The sequence below is a fragment of the Sorghum bicolor genome, chromosome 10 (assembly GCF_000003195.3).
Source record: "Sorghum bicolor cultivar BTx623 chromosome 10, Sorghum_bicolor_NCBIv3, whole genome shotgun sequence".
Lineage (NCBI taxonomy): Eukaryota > Viridiplantae > Streptophyta > Magnoliopsida > Poales > Poaceae > Sorghum > Sorghum bicolor.
In genome coordinates this window covers 3,073,926-3,093,840 of record NC_012879.2, presented here as the reverse complement: position 1 = coordinate 3,093,840, position 19,915 = coordinate 3,073,926, and the positions used below count along the sequence as shown (strand labels likewise).

General features: G+C 41.2%; 3 protein-coding genes across 8 annotated transcripts; 2 read left to right on the top strand and 1 right to left on the bottom strand.

The window, feature by feature from the left end:
• Window positions 450-3,404, top strand: LOC8071317. Its single transcript, XM_002437793.2, has 4 exons — window positions 450-1,086; window positions 1,684-2,128; window positions 2,318-2,433; window positions 2,797-3,404. The coding sequence occupies exons 1-4, from the start codon at window positions 774-776 to the stop codon at window positions 3,231-3,233; spliced, it is 1,311 nt and encodes a 436-aa protein (XP_002437838.1). The 5' UTR covers window positions 450-773; the 3' UTR covers window positions 3,234-3,404.
• Window positions 4,611-8,833, bottom strand: LOC8068788 (nucleosome assembly protein 1;1). Its single transcript, XM_002436436.2, has 12 exons — window positions 8,640-8,833; window positions 8,505-8,548; window positions 8,325-8,420; window positions 6,705-6,797; window positions 6,483-6,573; window positions 6,352-6,413; window positions 6,084-6,268; window positions 5,802-5,979; window positions 5,670-5,713; window positions 5,355-5,556; window positions 5,241-5,264; window positions 4,611-5,030 (listed from the first exon to the last, which is right to left on the bottom strand). The coding sequence occupies exons 1-12, from the start codon at window positions 8,704-8,706 to the stop codon at window positions 4,971-4,973; spliced, it is 1,146 nt and encodes a 381-aa protein (XP_002436481.1). The 5' UTR covers window positions 8,707-8,833; the 3' UTR covers window positions 4,611-4,970.
• Window positions 13,549-19,823, top strand: LOC8071316. 6 transcript variants are annotated; one of them, XM_021448755.1, is made up of 10 exons: window positions 13,557-13,992; window positions 14,089-14,287; window positions 14,522-14,717; window positions 15,772-15,975; window positions 16,532-16,843; window positions 16,939-18,075; window positions 18,555-18,703; window positions 19,099-19,243; window positions 19,363-19,542; window positions 19,653-19,823. In XM_021448755.1, exons 1-6 carry the CDS (start codon window positions 13,606-13,608, stop codon window positions 17,897-17,899), a joined length of 2,259 nt encoding a protein of 752 aa, XP_021304430.1. In that variant the 5' UTR covers window positions 13,557-13,605; the 3' UTR covers window positions 17,900-18,075; window positions 18,555-18,703; window positions 19,099-19,243; window positions 19,363-19,542; window positions 19,653-19,823. The 6 variants fall into 6 exon arrangements, with proteins under 6 accessions (XP_021304431.1, XP_021304430.1, XP_021304428.1 ...); XM_021448753.1 differs by having other exon boundaries at window positions 18,555-18,643; window positions 19,363-19,823; XM_021448751.1 differs by having other exon boundaries at window positions 19,363-19,823.

Here is a 19,915-nt window from a genome sequence, read left to right as displayed (position 1 = left end):
CATGATAGAAAACATCATCAGGGCACTCACAATGCATACTCTATCATAGAATCTAAAGTAATTTATTACCTCGAACAATGTAGACTTAGAGTCTAAATAAGACTTGGAGTCTTATTTTTCTACCTTTTTTTTCAATAAATATGCTGTCACATCAGCAAAATACCATAAATAATATGTAATTAATTATCTTGGACTCTGTGATCGAGTCTTGCATTATGAGTACCCTTCAGCGGTTATCCAAACTCATGTGGTTAATTTGTATATGCCAGTTTCTACCTAACCAAGAGATTATTTTAAACCATGACAGGAGAGAAAGGGAGTGATTTCTCTACCTGTCTACCTCGACAGAGATTATTTTACACCATGACATGAGAAGGATACGAAAGAAAGTGATTTCTCTACCTGTCTACCTCGACAGACAGCTGGGCCCCATCTCCTCCTAGTTCGGGCGTTGGCCACGTGAAAGGCACGCCGCCCCCGCCTAGGGGTTCTTCAGTTCTTCTCCTCAGCTCCTCGCGCCGCACTATGCCCGCATCGCCTCCTCCTCCTCCTCGCCTGGTGGTGGTGGCGCCGGCGGCGGCCTGGGCGAGTGCGAACCAGTGGAGGCGGCACGAGACCCTGACCGCTTTTTAGGAATCGGGAGTGGAGATAACCAATTTTCTCCCACTCCCACTCGCGCGCGCACAGTTACATCGCACTCGAGCCCGGCCAATCTTCCACCACCGAGAAACTTTCCCCCCGATCTGTTGTCGTCTCCTCACCGTCGCATCGGCATGCACGACATTGGCCTCTCCGCCCGCGCGGCCGGCGCGACGTCGTGCTCCTCCGCCGCCGCAGGGGACGGCGGCGACGAGTCCAAGACCCGGAAGGCGCACCCCGGCTTCGTCGCCGCCTACACTCGCCTGCACTCCTCCCACCGCGCGGTCGTCTCCCTGCTGCTCCTTCTCACCGTCGCCGTCGCTGCGTTCCTTTGGGGCCGCGCCCGCCCCAGCGTCGACTGCGCGCCGCCGCGCCTCGATGCGCGCTTCCTCGCCCTCCCCGACGCCGCCGCCGCCTCCGACTTTGGCTCCCTCGGCGTCCCCTGGTGTAAGCACTCGCGCCGCTGTTGCTTGCTTGCTTCCTTCCTTCCTTTCACTTTCGGGGAGAGAGATCGGGTTGCTTCGTTCGTTCAAGCACTCTGATTCTACTTTGTGCTTTGCCAACATATTCGAGTTGTGTGGGGGGAAAATAATCCTCATATGGCAAACTAATCTGCCTTCTCCTGTCACTTCATAGATAATTCACTAGCCACTTCATAGATTCAGCTGAAATGCTGCCTGGTAGTTAGTCTGGTACTATCGTTTGAAACCTCACTCTCCACAATGGCTAATTTGTTAGTTTTATATAATCTGTAAGGACTGGCTATGTATAACCCACTGATTTTCTACTAACCCGTACATGGCATAAGTTGTTCAGTTTTTTCTTCAAAACGTCAGTCCATAACTATTGGCACTTCCTTGGTATTCCTTTAGAAATAAACTTGTTGGCTGTAATGAACAGTTATTTATGTTAGTAGGTTTTTTTCTGAAGTGAGGTTTTTTTCGATGATGCCACCTATAATTTCCTTGGTGTCAGTTTCTTCGATACAATAAAACTTACATTATGTGGGATGCCATATCTTATCCTTTTTCTCCGTCACAAAAGGCAGATCAAAAACAGGGAAGACTGTGGAATGGACGTCTAAAGACCTACTTAATGGATTGGAAGAATTTGTACCAATATATGAGACACGCCCCATCAAAAATAACATGTATGGAATGGGCTTTGACCACAGTTTTGGGCTTTGGTTTATGGCTCGCTGGCTTAAACCGGATCTGATGATTGAGAGTGGTGCTTTCAAGGGGCACTCTACTTGGGTTCTGCGGAAGGCCATGCCAAATACTAGGATTGTATCACTCTCTCCTAGGCACCCTGAGAAATATCTTAAGAAGGGACCTGCATATGTTGATGGAAACTGCACTTACCTTGCGGGGAAGGATTTTGTTGATTTTGGAAGCGTTGACTGGGGAAAACTATTGAGGAATCATGGCATTTCTGATCCCGATAAGGTGCTTGTTTTCTTTGATGACCACCAAAGTGAGTTGAAAAGGTAAAATCTATTCATAGAACTTTTCTGTTTGTTTTTATCTTGATTGTGGTAAACTGTAATTCTGATTGTATGTGTTTTAGTGTTTGCTTACCGCTCTTTTTGTCACCAACCCTAAGCATGAAAGTGACGAAAAATCAAGCAATTATTATTTTTTGTTTGAATACTTATATGAAAACATATTATGCATAGGTTAAAGCAAGCGCTAAAGGCTGGATTCAGGCATCTCATATTTGAGGACAACTATGATACTGGTACAGGTGACCATTATTCCTTGAGGCAGATCTGTGATCAATCATACATCAGAGGTTTGTGGCTTGTCACCTTAGATTCTAAATGTCCATGGTACAGCATATCCACTGTGCAACAGATCTGTGATCAATCATACATCAGATCTGCATCTTCTTTTAATTGATGACAAGGAATATATTTGTCAACATTCCTCATAGAGTAACGTACTTGTTTCCCCTTTCCTCACCTTATCTAAGATTCCTAGAATACCTGTTATGGAGCAAAGGGTTTTTATTAATCTGTATTGTTTGCGCACATTATTGTGATATGTTCTGTGGCCTGAAGGTTCCTTGTGATAAAAGTATAGTATTATTCTTAAAGAACATAGTGATAGTGAACCATAATTGCAAAATGTAATCACCAAGTTCTCTTGCATCCAGGTGGTGGACATAGCTGCTTTTGGGATAGTGATGAGGCAAGATTAAGATTTAAACGGAAGAAGTTCTGGGAGAAGGCTGTGGAGATAGATGATCTATGTGGAAAGGATGATGCATGGTGGGGTGTTAAAGGTTATATGCGAGACAATTTCAACCATAGCAATAAGGCCATCTCGCACAAAGAGCATTTTCAAAACAGCAGGCTCGTGGAATCAGTGATGGATTTGTATTGGGAGCTTCCTCCTGTTGCTGGTCCATCCTTAACACATCAAACAAGGTATGACCCAGCACGTGCTGTTGACCCAATCATTGAAGATGGTCGCTATGGCTTGTTTCGAAAAATCGGTCTAGCAAGATTGGATGCCTCAGTGTTCAATGGTTACACTCAGATGGCATATGTGCAGATATCAGGTTCAATGTTGAGCACAGCCGATGTTTAAAGATTTTCTGTGGTGAGCTTCTTTTTTTTTTTTTTTTTTGCTAACTGTTGATAGGCTTTTGTACAACACTGATGCGCTTCCATGCTTACTTTGTTTTTTGTGTAACCTTCCAAATATTAATGCTACCAAATCACCTTCCAAATATTTATGAGGGTTGTATTTCTTGGGTAAGGTCACTTTTTTCTGTGAAATTTGGTTCTGAATAATCACTAGTAATTCTAGTGACTGCGCTACGTTACAATAGCCAACCAATGACTTCTGTGCTTTGTACGGATATGTATATTATGTTCAAAAGTCACCAATACAAGCCGTGCTACATAACCACGTTTGCTTTGGATATAGCAATCTAAAAAATATGAAGAAAAGATACATGCCCTCCCCACTAGACGTGTCCATTGATAAGAATAAGATCAAGTACATTAGATACGAAAAAGGGTTGAGCTCGAGGCAGCTTAAGTGCATTAGAAACGAGAATGGATTGAACTTGAGGCTTCAAGAGTGCATTGGAAACAAGAAGGGTTGAGCTTGAGGCTTGAAGAATATGCATCGCTCCTCAAGGTGGAAGTTCTGCACCCTATGCAACGCACCTCCATGGACGCCCGGATTTTGCCCTCAAAGAACCATGTAGATAATAATGCCCCAATAATCGTACGCCATTGGATGCAATTGTCCAACACTCCTGAAGATGGAAGTTCTACACGCTATGTTAAGTTAGCTATACACCTCCATGGACGTCCAGATTTAGCCCACGAAGAGCCACGTGGATAATGCACATTGCACAGCTCGAAAAGCACGTCTTCCTCCTGTCCTGTCCTCGTCGTCACCGTTCGCCGTGAAGTAGACAAGACAGGTTCATCAACGTCAAGTTAACAATACAGGGTTGCTGTCGTGCCAATGATGTTGTAAACAAATACAGGGTTGCTGTCAAAATCATCAAACTCGCAATTTGGATTCAAAATCTTCATCGCCAGCACCCTACTCCGCCACAGATCTGATTTTGTCAATTAGTCTTATATAGACCACGAGACACGCCGCCATAGTGTCAATTGTATGCTCGTGCTCGCAAAGAATCGTCTGAGTCACCATCTAGCAAACGTAACACCAAACAATGGTTGACAACAAGAGCTCTTCAGTCGTCCCCCGGAAAACTAACGAAACTAACTACTCAATCCCTCCCAAAAAATTATAAAACGTTTGACTTTTTTAACACCAACTTTGACTATTCGTCTTATTCAAAAATTCATGCAAAATATCACTTCTTTTGTCATGGCTTAGTTTATTAATCAAAATTCTTTACGAATGACTTAAATTTAACTACATTTGCACAAATTTTTTGAATAAGACAAGCAGTCAACATAGAATTAAAAAAGACAAACATCTTATAATTTGGGATGGAGTGATCAATTCGAGATAGCCAATAGACCTAGGGCAAATAAAGAGCCATTATAGGCTGAGTGCAAAGATAATTACACAACCATATAATATCATCCGATTGCACAATGCTAAAACCCCAAGACACTAGCAGACAAGTTGCAAACCAATATTCCATCCACCAACGCAGCACAACGTGCCCCAGACAACACCCTCACCACCTAATAGAAACCAAACTCGAGATATCAACATCAACATCTGGCCTGTGCGGCACAACCACCGACATAACCTCTAGGCAGCTCAATGGAAAATACTGCATCAACCAAACACCAACATCAGCAGGCCAGAAATGGCCACCAGCCAGTTTTACTGCTGCTTGCACTCCGCTGGTTGTTCAGCATTTCCTTGCGACACCTTCTGCGGCCCCTGTAACACACCATTTGTTAGATATGTTCATTGATACAATACTTGGAAAATAAGAAAATAGGTATATAGGGGCACTTCAGTTCAGCGTGGGAATTTCAGATCATGTAACACACCATTAGTTAGATATTTTCATTGATACAATACTTGGAAAATAAGAAAATAGGTATATTGGGACACTTCAGTTCAGCGTGGGAATTTCAGATCATGTACCTTATGTTTGCGACCAGATCCCGACTGTTCAGACAATTAGAAATGAAATGTATTAGCACGAGGAAAGGTTCAATTTCCATATTTAAACAGATTGCAGGTCAACTGCGGGCCAACCTTCCGTGCTGGCTTGCTTTCTTCCTCATCATCCTCCTCGTCGTCTTCATCCTCGTCCTCATCCTCTTCATCCTCCTCATCGTCGTCATCTTCATCATCATCCTCATCATCGTCGCCCAAGTCAGCAAAATCATCACCTTGTACAGCCTCACCAGTAAACCATGAAACTGCATGTGGGATAATTTTATCCCTTATGGTGGTCCTGAAAACCAATTTCAGTAATATATCAGTACATTAGCAATATAATAGACAGGAATACTATAAGCAGGCGATGGATTCAAAATTGCTTGGGACATGGAAACAAACTGCACTTACCCAATGTCATAATCATGCTCCATTTCTCCCTGCAGCTCATCAGCCTACAGAGAACATTGAATGCAGTTCACTATGGAGCAATATGAAATGTGACAACTCAAAAAAAAAGTCAACAACAGATCTTAGGCATACAGTGTCTTCATCAATGTCCTCATCGTCTTCAGGGACCTGTGGGGGATTGAAAAAGTTGAAGAAACTCTCACAGTCCTCAGTTTTAGTAATAGGCTTTGTATTCTTTGAACCTTTCTTGGGTTTCTTTTTTAGAATCTTCTGTGTTAGGTTCTTCCCAGGATACCAATCGATGTCAGTTCTGCAAACACAATGTGTTCAGTAAGCCATGCACAAACATGCAGCGATACAGAAGAACAAAGCGACAGCAACTTATAGAGGAAAAAGAGAATACAAAACACCAACCCAATAGCTTTCTCCAAAATTGGGTCATCTTCATCAACCATGTGGTAAGTTTTTGTCAGGACAGAGTTCTTGAAGAATGGGTTTGTATCAAAGAAAAACTCCAGCTTGAAACCCTTAGGATCCTCGATTCTGGACCACTTGATATCTTTTAGATATTTCAGCGCAGGTTCATCACGCTCTTGGATCTTTAAGCAGAAATCTAGTCAGTATCATAGATCAATGTATTGAAAGAAAACAACACAGAAAGAAGGGCAGTCTAATTACATACCTCCTCAGACAAAACTTCATTTGTTTTCAAAGCAGTAAGCCAAAAATCTGGAACTCCTTTAGCTGAAATTTAAATACAAATCAGTCATTCAGAATGGGAACTAAATAAGAGTTTTAAGTTCAGTTTTATACCATCTGGTTCTTTTCCCTCAGCAGCATTCTCACTGGTCGGTTCATCACTGACACCATCTACCTCCACTACTCCATTTACAATGTCATACCTCTGACAAAATAAAATAAAATAAAATAAATCAGGTGACACCAGCAATTTGCACAAAAAAGTACACTACCACAAACTAGATATTTTCAAAAATTAGATAAATAGTATAAACAGAAAAAATAAAACTAGTCTACCTTTGTGTATAAAGGTTCATAAAGCTTCTGGTACTTTGCCTCAAGTGCAGCTCGCTCTTCAAAAAACTTGGCCTCAATTTCATCATGTTGGCTCTACATCATTATTACCGAGACAAAAGTTTGAAAGAATTCAGTTCCAATCATGATGGTTATGTGCAGGCCAAGGGAGCAGAGTGAGAAGGGTATGTGACACCCATGCAGGCTTCACACTTTCAAGGGCAGAAAAAGAAACAAACAAAAAAATTTATGCTTGCAAACCAAAAAAGGAAAAGGCTCAGCAACTGGCCTTTGACATAGTTTAGATAGGTCATCACAATTAGTTGTTAAAAGGAGGCACACAAAATGGTATTGCACTGAAATGCTTATATACTACATTGAAAAATTTGGTTCCCCAATAATGTAACAAAAATGGTAATAAAAGGTCTTGCATAGGATATCATTGAATACAATGGAAATAAATCACTCGTTCATTGCACAAACAAATCTAAGAGAAGATGAAAAATACGAATGATTTGCCATCAATGTTTGCAAACCCATAGAAAATAACACATCAAGCCTTGTTTCCATCATCCCCATGATAACATGATTGGCATTAGGCCTAGGTGTTTCCATGCATTGGCATTGCAATTTGAGTGCCAACCTATAAGTCTATAACATAGTTCAGGCCACATGATGTTTCATGCACTTGATTGTCTTTTGCTAGAAATTATGCATTCATCCTTGATACATCAACACCCAAAATTATGACCGCTTGATACACTGTTACGTGGGCACCCATGTCAGATTTCAAGTTGTATATTTGACATGTCCCAAAAAAATTGCCAAAACAGACACACAAACTCAAATTAGACACCAACACCCCCACCCCTGTCACGTAACAATGGTACCGTGTAATAGGTTTCTTACTAAACCAAACAAAACCTGACACCAGTTTAGGCATTTTATCATATTATAAGTCAAGGTAAATGCAAATGCAAAGATTGAACAACTGAAGATTTCTTTGAACATAGTGATGACTGATGGGGAATGAATGGTGTGTGGGATGTTATTAACAGTCAACAATATCCACAATACACCAGAGGCATTTAGGATCAATACTTAACTGATTCAAATGGAGTGATCCACTCTGCATATAATCTTATGTGTTTTATTCATAACCAACTCCATAGGACCAGCTAAAATCTCTAGCTATTGTAGTTATTAAAAATTGATCACTTAATGAGATGTACTCTCCTGATCCAGGAGTAAAGGCCAGTTCATTAGTTTTATCATCAATCAGAACAAAGTAGTAGAAGCAACTGAATACAGATGTCCTACAGGTTCAGATATCATCCAGATGTTGGGTCAACAAAAGACAATCTGGTCAATCCATCAAATCAACAAATTGTAGTCCTTCATAGCCTCAAAGAACCGGGACAAACACTCAGGCTAACATTATAACTACTAAGGGAATTGTTTATCATCAGTTCATTCTACAAGACAATCAGAGGAAAAATAAGCTAAACCTGAAATGGGATACCACATTCAGATGATGTTCATAAGTAGTTAATGTCAGCTCAAAGAGTTTATATCAGATTTGTATAGAACCGGAAAGCAAAGAAGGGAAACAGTCTGGTCAACCTGGATCTCTCTCAAAAACTCAACACGCTTCCTAACATTGGGCGAAAGCGACTCTAGCACATCGGCGTGCTGGCCCGCCAGGCTCTGCAGCTTATCCTGCAACCGAATCAGACAACACATGAACAAAATGCATGCAAGCAAATTATACAAGCCTATAACCTAAATCCCAAATCGGCGTACCTTAAGGGCATTGACGAGGCCAGCGCGGTCCTCGGCGCTGAGGGCTACAGGTAAACCACGAATACAACGCGGATCGATTAGGGGCGAACTCAAGGGCGAACGTATGCGATACGGTGTCGGCGGGGCGGAGGTTACCTGCAGCGGCCGCGGGGAGGGAGGCGTTGAGGTCGGAGATGTCAAAGGTTTCTTTCTCGCCGCCCATAGTGGACTCTCCGGTTAGGCCCGTCTCGCACTCGATTCGCACTTGATCGCCGCGGCGCCGCCGAGGAGAGAGAAGGGGCGCGGAGCTGGGCGGCGGGAGAAGAGAGATAAAAGAGGCCACTAAAACCCTAGTCACCCGGGTATAAGAAGGGTGGGAGGCGGCTCGCGGCTCGGGCATGAGGCTCGTGCGTTTTTCGTTTCAGACCTTGGATGTGTGCGAACCTAGCAATGCAACCCAATTTACCCTCAAGGAAAATAAGAACATTTCACATCAAATTGTATGGGCACATAAAAGCGACTCATCATCGTACATGAGGCTCAACCAATCTACCCAACGACTAGAGCATATATGACTCATGTAGAAGAGAGAGAAAAATCGACTCACATTTCAGAGTTAACTCTTCCCAAATAAACAATGAAGTAGCTTTGCCTGTAAGAGCGAGGGCGGAGCGGAGCAAAACGACCTTGGACGAAGTAAATCAGGTGTCAGTAGCGGCAACAAATTGAATGGTGGTGGTGGCGACAGTTCGGATCGGTCTCAATGACGAGGGAGCCTGTCATGCATGGCAATGGACGTCGCCATCTTGGACACTAGCCCTAGCGGTGGTGGCGGGCCATGCCCTCCACGTGTGCAAACTCGAAGAGCGGATGAGAGGGGGGAGATGCATGCACAAGCATTGGACGGACCTCCGCCTCATCCAGGCCAAGTGCACAACAAAGCTTTTAGACAACAACATCTATAGCGTCAAATAGTTGTGAATCCAATATTAAATAGGTTTTTCAAATGTGTTTATTTGATGTTGTAGATGTTGATGTATTTTTTTAAAACTTGGTCAAAGTATTAAAAAACCAAAGATGGTCATACACTTCGGATCAAGATAGCATATGATAAGTTAGCTTTAAGAAAACACAATCACAGAACTAAAATATTGAATAATGAGCCAACCAAAATGTAACAAACTCGTCTTAGTTTGGCGTTAAGCTTCGACTAGATTAATTTTAGTTATGCAATAGTTACAAAATTTACTATTGTTTTTAATAGAAAAAGACATGCCTCGAATATGCAAATTACAAGTAACACCTCAAGAACTATACTAATGCCTTCCTTCCTCAACGTTGAAATTGTTTAAAAAAATAGTTTTTTTCGTTCCAATCCACTTTAATATTTATAAATTAAAATAAATAAAGTGCATCTAAACAAGGCCTTAAGAAGAGAAATCTAGGTCACCACTAAAGTCATTGCATGGACAAAAAAACTGAAGACATAAAAAGTCATCATCTCCAAAAAAAATTATGATTGCATTGTATTTTCCTACAATAAAAGACATAAATCTAATAAAATAATACCCATTTAAATATGTGTAGACTCTACTTTATCAAAGAACATTTTCCTAACGAAGCTAAAAAAATGTTGTTTTTCACTAAATAGAAACAACCTCTCGCATTCATAATCAATTGGTCATATGAAAAAAAAATGTTCTAGGTTTATAGAAAAATTATTCTGGATTCACAAGGAAAAGGTTCTAGCTAAAAAAATTGTTGCAAGAAAAATGTTGAGCAGAAGCATGTTTCAAGCTCTATACAGGGAAAAAAAAGTTCCACCATAGCTAAATAAAAATAGGTTTTTTTTCTTATTTGCCATGTTCAAATAAATACTGTTACGATTTCTCATGATTTTAAACCAATGCGCATTAACCATCGGCAGTGTTATGTGAATGAAAAAACTAAACAAATACGTATGAAGAAGAATTAAAGAAATGATAATAAAAAGAAAAAAACTGCAAAAGAACTGTTTGGAGAAGTAACGGCCCATATGCCTCCGCAGTCAGCACAAGGCCCGTGTCTGCGGGTGCGCTCCCCTACTGCAGAACCGCCCCAGATACCAAACTGTTCTCGCCGCTTGCTCTCTCTCTCGCTCGGCGACGACTGGGATACCACCGCCACCGGCGCCCTACAGCAGGTGTCCAGGTCTTCGTCGGTCCCTTCTCCGGCATCGAGCACCCACCAGGTATACCCGCCCCTTCTTTTCCCTTCCTACTGTGCGAATCCGAGCACCTAAAGCCTAACCTAAGCTATTTTGGGGCTATTTGCAATCGGATCTGATATAGGCCCTGTTTGGTTCCACCAACTAAATTTTAGCTAGCTAAATTTTAGTCACTTTAGTAGCTAAAGTTCCAAACACATTGACTAAAAGGAGCTAAAATAGTTTAGTTCCATTAGTCACCTAAGAGTAGCTAAAATAATTTTAGCTAGCTAAAATTTAGTTGGTGGAACCAAACTGGGCCATAGTTGCAAATGTATACATATACTAGTTATGCCTAGTAGCTTCGTTTTTTTTTTCTTTTTACTAAAAAACTATCGAATGTGCGCTTGTGCATCCATGCCCTTTACTGGGTCCGCCCCTGGCTGCAGGCTGCAGGCAGATCAGCTTGCAGTTCTGTACAAGGATTTTGAATTTTTATTCGTACTGTTTTGATATCAGTTTGGGACAGTTGGGGTTACCTTTCCATGGTACTCTAAGGAAAAGAAGAATTTTGGGGGGAACAGGTAGTTTGGCTAGTAACCTGACTCCTGAGCAAAAACTGAAGCCTTCTACTCTAGTTCAGTGTGCACCGTACTGTTTATTAATCGCACGGATGCACGGTGCAATGTGAAGTTTTCTTTTCAAGTTTACGGCTAGTATCTTCTTTGGCGTTAGGTTCCCCAGCGTATTTCACATTATTCGGGTCTATACCAATGCAAGATAAGGTAGGACTTAGATCATCTATGTACAAACAGAGAATCAATTTTATTATATTCAAGAAGTACCTTGGTTAGCCCATATCTAGCCATCTGTTCAATTCAGCTCCTCAATCATGAGGTAGTTCTCTATGAAATAACAGAATGGTGTTTCTGAATGTTTGGATAAATGGCACGATAGATGAAAGGTAGCACAATGCCAGTGAAAATAATGAAGGCCCTGTAATCTTTACTGCTCTTTCATCTGTAAGTTATCACTGGAATGCTGGGAAAAATATTCACATTTTGCTTCCTCGAATGTATTTGACAAGGGTTGAAGCTTGTGTTAAACTGTGCTGAAATTGCTCACTTATGCTGTATTAACTTCTTCAGGATATACCATGGAGGTCAGACCGATGGTAGCTCTGCGTGCTGCCCTAGTTGGTGGGGTAGCAGCATTTGCAAAGATTGGTGGGGCGATGAAAGCTGCTGGAGGTGTCAAAATTGGTGCAGCTGCTGCAGCTGTGACAGCTGCAGCGTCTGCTGCTGTATCTGGAAAAGACGCAAAAGAAGACGCTTCAAAGGCAGAAACAAAATGATATGACCCATGGATTGGTCGAGAAGTATGAAATTGCCTCTCCAGAGGTTCAAAAGAGAAAGGACGCCATAGTCATTAAGTTACAGGAGCAATTTTTCACTCCATGTGTTTTTATCTTAGGAATAAGAATGACAATCGAGTTTTCCCTAAGTATGATTTTGTGCCGTGCAACAGTTTCACTTGTTGAATGTTAGTCACACTGTATGAGTAACCTGATTTCTGCTGTGCCGCATTCTGGGTGCAATGCGCTTGCCATATTCTGTTTGCAAAGGAAGATTCTGAGAAGGTCTTGTGCAGTTTCTTGCCTAAAATCCTAGTGTTTTACATCAGCATCTGTATAATTGAAGTATCTCAAACTGTAGAACATTGTAAGTTTTACTGTGTCATTGGTTGTATCTCTGTTTTTTTTTCTGGGGGGTGGGGGTGGGGGCATGCTCCTTAATGATGAATTGGTGATGACTTGATGAGCCAGTGCTGTTCAAACATCAGTTGCATAGAGCACAAGCTGGGGCAATCATTTTTCTTTTTCTTTTGAACTGGAGAAAAGATTTCCATTTTCCTTTTCTTTTGAACTGGAAAAAGGATTTCCATTGGGCATTGGCCTCTATGTTGCCCAAATCGCTAGCAACAAGGTTATACAGAAAATCCAGATCTCTGTCAAACTAAAGATCAGAGCCTGGAGGAGCTCTTGTTTTTTTAAGAGATAACAAAAGGAGCTACTTTTTTGTAAGAGAGAATAAAAGGAGAAGTAATTAGGGACTGTTTGGCATGGCTATGACTCTACCAGGAGCCGAACTTAAGGCCTTGTTTAGTTTGCGAAATTTTTTTGGATTTATTACTGTAGCATTTTCGTTTTTATTAGCAATTATTATTCATTCATAGACTAACTAGACTCAAAAGATTCGTCTTACAAATTATAAGTAATTGTGCAATTAGTTATTTTTTTTATCTATATTTAATGTTTCATGCATATGTCATAAGATTCGATGTGATAGAGAATCTTGAAAATTTTTGAAAACTAAGGCCTTGTTTAGTTCCACCCAAAAACGTAAAATTTTTCAAGATTTCCCGTCACATCGAATCTTTAGACGTATGCATGAAGTATTAAATATAGATGAAAATAAAAACTAATTGCACAGTTTGGTCGGAATTGATAAGACGAATCTTTTGAGCCTAGTTAGTCCATAGTTGAACAATAATTAACACAAACAAACGAAAGTGCTATAGTGTCACGAAATTTTTTGGTTCAAGTACTTCCACCCAAAATTTTTCAAGATTTCCCGTCACATTGAATCTTTAGATGCATGCATGAAGTATTAAATATAGACGAAAATAAAAACTAATTGCACAGTTTGGTCGGAATTGATAAGACGAATTTTTTAAACCTAGTTAATCTATGGTTGGACAATAATTATCACAAACAAATGAAAATGCTACAGTATCGCAAAATTTTTCCGAACTAAACACGGCCTGACTCCTCTTGCAGTGCTTTCCCTCTTGAGGAGCACCTCGCGAGGAGCCATGTTTCATGGCTCCGAGAGAGTCCGAGGGTCCTCTCCTTGAACCTTTCCTTGGAGAATTGTTATGGGCCGACTCGCAGGAGATGACCCGATTTATTTCAGCCCATTCTCCAATTCCCGTCGCACACTACCACGACCACGCTGGAGTTCCCTTTCCGTTCTCAGTTCTCACGGCGGCCACCGGTCCATTCCCTCCCGGCTCCCGCTGCTCCGCTCCACGAAAATGGCGCCTCCCCTCGAAGACCTCACCCGTGTACTCGCCGAGCTCGCCGCGCGCCTCTCCCAGCCACCCGCCGGCGGCGGTTCCTCCTCCTCCGGAGACTCCCTCTCGGCCTCCATCTCCTCCCTCGCCGCCGCCCTCAACCCCAGTCCCGACGGCGGAAACAGCGCTTCATCCGGAACCAGGGTTCTGGACGCCGCGCTCTCCCTCATGTGCTTCGACCCGCTGGAGGTAAGGCGACACCCTCGTCGTATCCACTATTGGATCGTTAGCACTGTTGGCATTTTAGTTGAACCATCGTGCTGATGGAACTGCGTGTGTATGCAGGTGAATAGCGCCCGCGTCGACTGCCTTGTCCGCACCCTCGTCTCCGTGCTATCGGCGTCAGTCTCGTGCCGTGTGGTCCGGCCTGATGGGGACGCTGGTGAGGAGATGCTCTGTGTCGGGAGTTCCCTGTCGCCCGTGGATTGCCAGGAGCTACTCCAATCGTGTGCAACCCTTGTGGAGAAATTGAGGGACTGTGATGGTGATATTTTTTTTTTTACACGGCTCTCTTCCGACACATTTGCAATCAGGCATGTCAATGTCACAGGAAGTGCCCACCAATGCTGTGGTCAGATGATGTGACATTCATAATGTTTAGGAGTACTTGTGAGCTGTTTCAATGTTGAGAGATCAGCTTATAAATGATATTTTCTCCATGTAGGTTGATTATCTGTTTTTTTTTGTTAATGTTGACACTTTTATTTCTTCAATGTAGATGGAAGGCACTCTTATGATCTGTTGTATGCTGTTGCGAAAACGGTCGTGCTATCTCCTCACTACCAGTGTCTTTTCCCTTTACCATATTATAAGGAAGAGGGAGAAAGAGTATCTCATATGGGAACCATTGCTGCGGAGTTAATAAAACATCCTTCCAATCTCGTCCTTCCTAGTGACCACTCAATCCCACCAAGGTATGCAGTATACTTGCGGCATGTGGATCATTGTGTGCTATTAATAAAAGGAAGATTTAAGGAAGTAAAAGATGTGTTAGTATTGTAGTTTCTGTGCTATTATTAAATGTACACCATTTCTTTGCTGCAAATGTGTAGTAGGAATACTGAAACAGTCCCTCCGATTCCAAGGTAAGTCATTTAGGACATTGCCATGGTCTCTAATCTGACACTTTGACTAGTGATTTCTGTGAAAATATGTTACTACCAGAAAAATGAATTACAAATTGTGAAAGGATTTATAATGAGGATTGAGGAGTGTAGTAATATCAACTTTATGTTCTCAGTCTTAATATCTGTTTATATATTGATGGTGAAAATTTTAAGAAGTTTGAGTGTTTGACCAACACAGATTCTAAAACAACTTACATTTGGAATTTGAGGAGTGCTTGTAAAGTGCGAAGGGGGCTCAAAGCTTGGAGTGCAATTTGTGCTTACTGGATAATAATCTCTGTAGCAGGGGCGGAGCCAGAACTTAGCCAAGAGGGGTGCTAAGTATACTGCAGATCTCATATATGATTAACACATATTTAATTCTATGTATAATATATTTGCACTGAGCTACCAAAGTAATATGTCATCGAACATTTTGTGCTCTAGGGCCGGTGCTATAGCCCCGGCAGCAGCGGCCGTCTCCGCACCTGATCTGTAGTGTTGTTGCTCACCAACAAGCCACTCTACTTTATTTTTATTGTAGTACACTGACAGGCAGTACCATCTTAATTATGCTTAAGTGTATCTATATTGTCACTGCATGGACTTCTATAATTATGCTTAAGTGTATCTTTGTTGTCACTCATGCAGTGGCGGAGCTACATTGAGGCTAAAGTGGGCCATGGCCCCGCCATTGACAATTGAATTTTTAATAATATCTATGGTTAATGCTTAGGAAGTAATTAAGATTTACACATCAGCTATAATTTAAATACTGTTGGCCCCCTCTTAAATCCCCTTTGAGCTCCGCCAGTGCACTCATGGAGTATACTGATTTAGTCATATCTTCTGTCTGTGGCAGGTTGCTTTTATGGCATCTTGATCCATCAATTATCAGGCATGATCTCTCAGCAATTCTCCAGGAGGTAATTAGAAGGCCCTTGCTTTGCCTGAGAAAGGAATTGTATAATAGGATGGAATGGCGTATCATCATAATTTGCCTGGTTTGCTCCCCAACAATATTTATGGAGATGAGATCACTTTTACACTTCTGGTTTCTAGCAACGTAAGTTCACACCTCAAACACTCATATGAAATGCCCTATACTCTTGTTTGCACTGAGTTTGATGTGTCTTGGTCGCGGTCAATGGGCTTCTACACATACTTAATCTCACAAATAGAACTGCAGAGCAGCAAAGGTTAAGAGTGGCTTGCCACATCATGTCAGTCTCAGTCCACCAAATAGTTATTTCAGAAACTCCAACATGACTAAGCATAGGCGAGGCAAAATTAGGAATGCACTAAACAGGCCATGGGTTAAAGTTATCTTAGGAAAGTGGTTTGAAACAGATTTCATGATGAACAGTATCAAACTTATTCCACATTTGTCAGTTGTCACTTAATTTTTAGTTCCAATTTTGACCTTACATTTGCCAAAGAAATTAATTTGACTGAATTTTTAGGTTTTTTTGTATCCTTGCTTTCTGTATCCCTAAATGATATTTTCCCAACAACACTATTATGGATGTTACATTTACACATCTCTATATATTGTCTGAACTTGTTAGGGCTCACTGTTTAAGGACTGCTTGTAAAATCTCTTTATTCATCCTTTTGTGCAGGGGTTTGGGTTCTGTGCTAGAACTTCACAATGCATTGGTATCATCGGCATTAGACATTCTTCTCAAGCCTATGTCATGGGGAATATGCATAGAATTAGGGCAGAGATTCCCCTTTTCACATGCTTACTTCCCAAACCAACAAAGTGACTTGCTTGCGATACTAACGGGACCCTTATCTTGTAAAGGTTTTTTGGACCTAGTTTCTTATATCAGTGCCTTGGTTCATTTGGACAACTCAAGAACTAGATGCTCTTCGCAGAAAAACTTACAACTACAACCATCGAAGGGATTGGTAAATTACAATTCTGCTTGGTATGTGTTTTTAAATATGCAACACAGCTAGGAGTAGATGTTTAGCATTTGTCTGACAGAAGTTAACTGCACCTGCTATAACTGTGGTTCTGCAGGTGCATGATTATCAATTTCCCTGTTTGGTTCAGTTTTGCAACTGCTTTACTTTTCTACAGAGAAGGCTCACAAGATTATTTATCAGAAACATTATCCAAAGAAATAACTGTTGAATCAATAAGTGATGTCAGTCTTGTTCAGAGGGCAGCCTTTTACCTTTCTTGGGTGCTATGCCCTTCTAATGATGATCAATGCGAGGTGCTATCAAACAATATTTTGGAAATATCACGTTCTTGGGCTAGGAACAACAAAAGGTGCCTAGGGTACCAAAGTACTGTGAATCATAGGAGGAAACTGCGAATACCCACAGCTGCGAGTTCAGAGAAATTCCATGTGCCAATAAACACTGTAAGCTCCCTGGTTAAAGAATTTGATGATCACTGTGTAAAATGTTGCAGGACAACTGCCTTTCCTCAAGTGCAAGTTGGAAAACTATTGGACCTCCATCCCTCGTACTTTAACCTGTTGCATCAGTGGATTCCTTTAGGAGTATTGCTCGCATCACCTAGTTATATTAACGAGCAGAACTGTGACATCCTTCTGCGCTACACAAGCACAGGGCAGGTTCTGGGGTCAAATGAAGCACAAATACAAACAAAAGATCATGCCAGTAATGATGGTTTCTTAGGCAGCTGCATTGGTACTGCTAAGAGATGGCCTTTGATTGGACCATATCTCATATTTGGCTGGCTTGACGTAGTTGAGGATATGTCCTCATTGATATTTGATTGCGAAGATAAATGTCATCGTTTTGTCAGCCAACTCAGAAACAAGACAGGCCCATACATGCTCAAGTGTGTAAAGTCATTATTTAAGGTGTTGGAACAGGCAAATCAAGATAAGGATCTTGTGATTGATCTTCATAATAGGTTATTAAACTGGAATAAGAATGGGCAAGGCTGTGAGATATTTGGGGATGTTATCCTTGAAATGAACAAGAGGTTTAATCTTCCTGTGTAGCAGTGACCAGGGATTTTATGCAGCTCTTGAATATTTGAATGTCTAAATTGATTGCCAGCCTCCATTCTGCTGGTAATGGTAATGTGGTTGAAGAAAGCACAGCACAATAGTCTGAACTCTGAACTGTTGAGCTGGGCCAGATCCATTGCAGATAACGATCATTTCCCTCCAGAACGGTAAGTCGTGTCCATTTAAAGAGTGCAATAAATCCTAATCAGTTCAAAGATAATTTAATATAATATGTGTCAGTTATAGATAACTTAAAAGTTATAGCTAACTTAAAGTAATATCTGGAATATATATAAATATGAGATATAGCACGGACAAGGGAAGTAGTAAAAGTTGACTTGCAAATGTAGCTACTAACTCCAACCTGGAACTTTCCAGTTGCCACAGTAATGTACTGTCAAGAGCTCTTACAATGCACCCTGTCGACTATGTTTCTGATTGCAAAGTCTAAGGTTACTTGGCCAACTTATTTTTTGGAATGGACTTACTACAAATGGTGCTTGTTGCAATATGAAAGCTTTTGAGCTGTTCATGTGAACATTAAAATATCAAATTACTTTTGAGGAACAAGTTATTTTACACCTTTTTCTCTTTGCAAGTGTTACTATAACTTACTTCCTTACATTCATACTTTGCTCCAAGCTAGTGACATCTAACATCACATGGAGAGGACAGGAGCCAAAACATCTTGAAGGAATCTTGATGTATTGGATTCAAACATAACAACCGAGACAAGTTGAGTTGATTTACTAGTTTTAATTTTGCCTTGCCAGACTGGAGAATTGTTCTGGGGAGGTAGGATTTTCCTGCCTACATCTTTAACTTTGCTAACATGAAATTGCATACGGTAGTTTTAGAACTTTCGTAAAAGAAATTAAACTTTGTGAAATTGTGGATTAGTGTCAAATTTCTGCCGACCCAATTAATTGCTACATTTCTCTTTCGTTTCCCTGATTCCAGCAACTATTCACGTCTCCACACATGCTGCACCGCGCCACTGCTGTCTGAGGAGCCATTAATAGTGGGCCAGCGGCAGCCATCAGCTGGAACTGAGAATAAATTTAATAATTGCACCTCTTGCTCAAAGTCATGAATGCTAGCTATTGTTCGTAGTTGTTAAGGACTATGGTTTTATCACTTGCTAATGTTATTCATGTCCCCACTTTTGAATAGTTGGTTTCTATTTTCAGGGTTCTAGGTTTGCATGGCTGACTCCTATTTCAGACACCCAAACCAGATAATAGTAATGCTGGTGATGGTGCTTTGGTTATACTTTTTTTATTCACTTCAAGGTCGACCCAATTCCCATGAAGAGGAAATTAAAGGAAACATCAAGTACGTGCATGATTGAACTCGTTTGCCTGACCTGTATTTCAGTGTTCCAGGTTTTCATTTCTTCTTGCTCTCACTCGGTTATACATGTTTCTGTTAACGAATCCTTAACCTCTTGCCAGGAACACTGGAACAGCTTGTCATACGAAAGCAGCATGTAATGTACTACATAACGTGTTCAGGCGCAATGTTCATGATTCCGGTATGGGTTCTGGGAAAGAATAGTCTACTCTGAACACTGCCCTTTCCCTCTGCTAGTTGAGACACCGGAGCACAATGCACAAATGGTCTGCAGACTGCAGGTAACGTGTTATTTCCCTTTCGAGTTAATGCAGGCGAATAAATTGTGTTTCCTTAGGACATCAGCATTAATTTCAGCTGCTAGATTTGATATATACCTGTACTCCTGTAGGCTGTTGCAGGCTTGCAGCTAGTCAGTTTACGGCTTTGATGTATGTACAGTTTATCGTTGGCTGTTGTGTTTAGACTCTGTGTATGAATCCATCGTCAAAACACGAAGTTGAAATTGCTGACTAAACTTTGTTAGTAAATATAGTCAGTTATTATTGAATTGAGAAATTCAGTGTATTTGTTGTTAGTTTGTTGCGCACTTTAAATTTTGTGATAATATTATATCGTTAATGCCCCATAACATTGCTAGGAGCATCTGTGAGG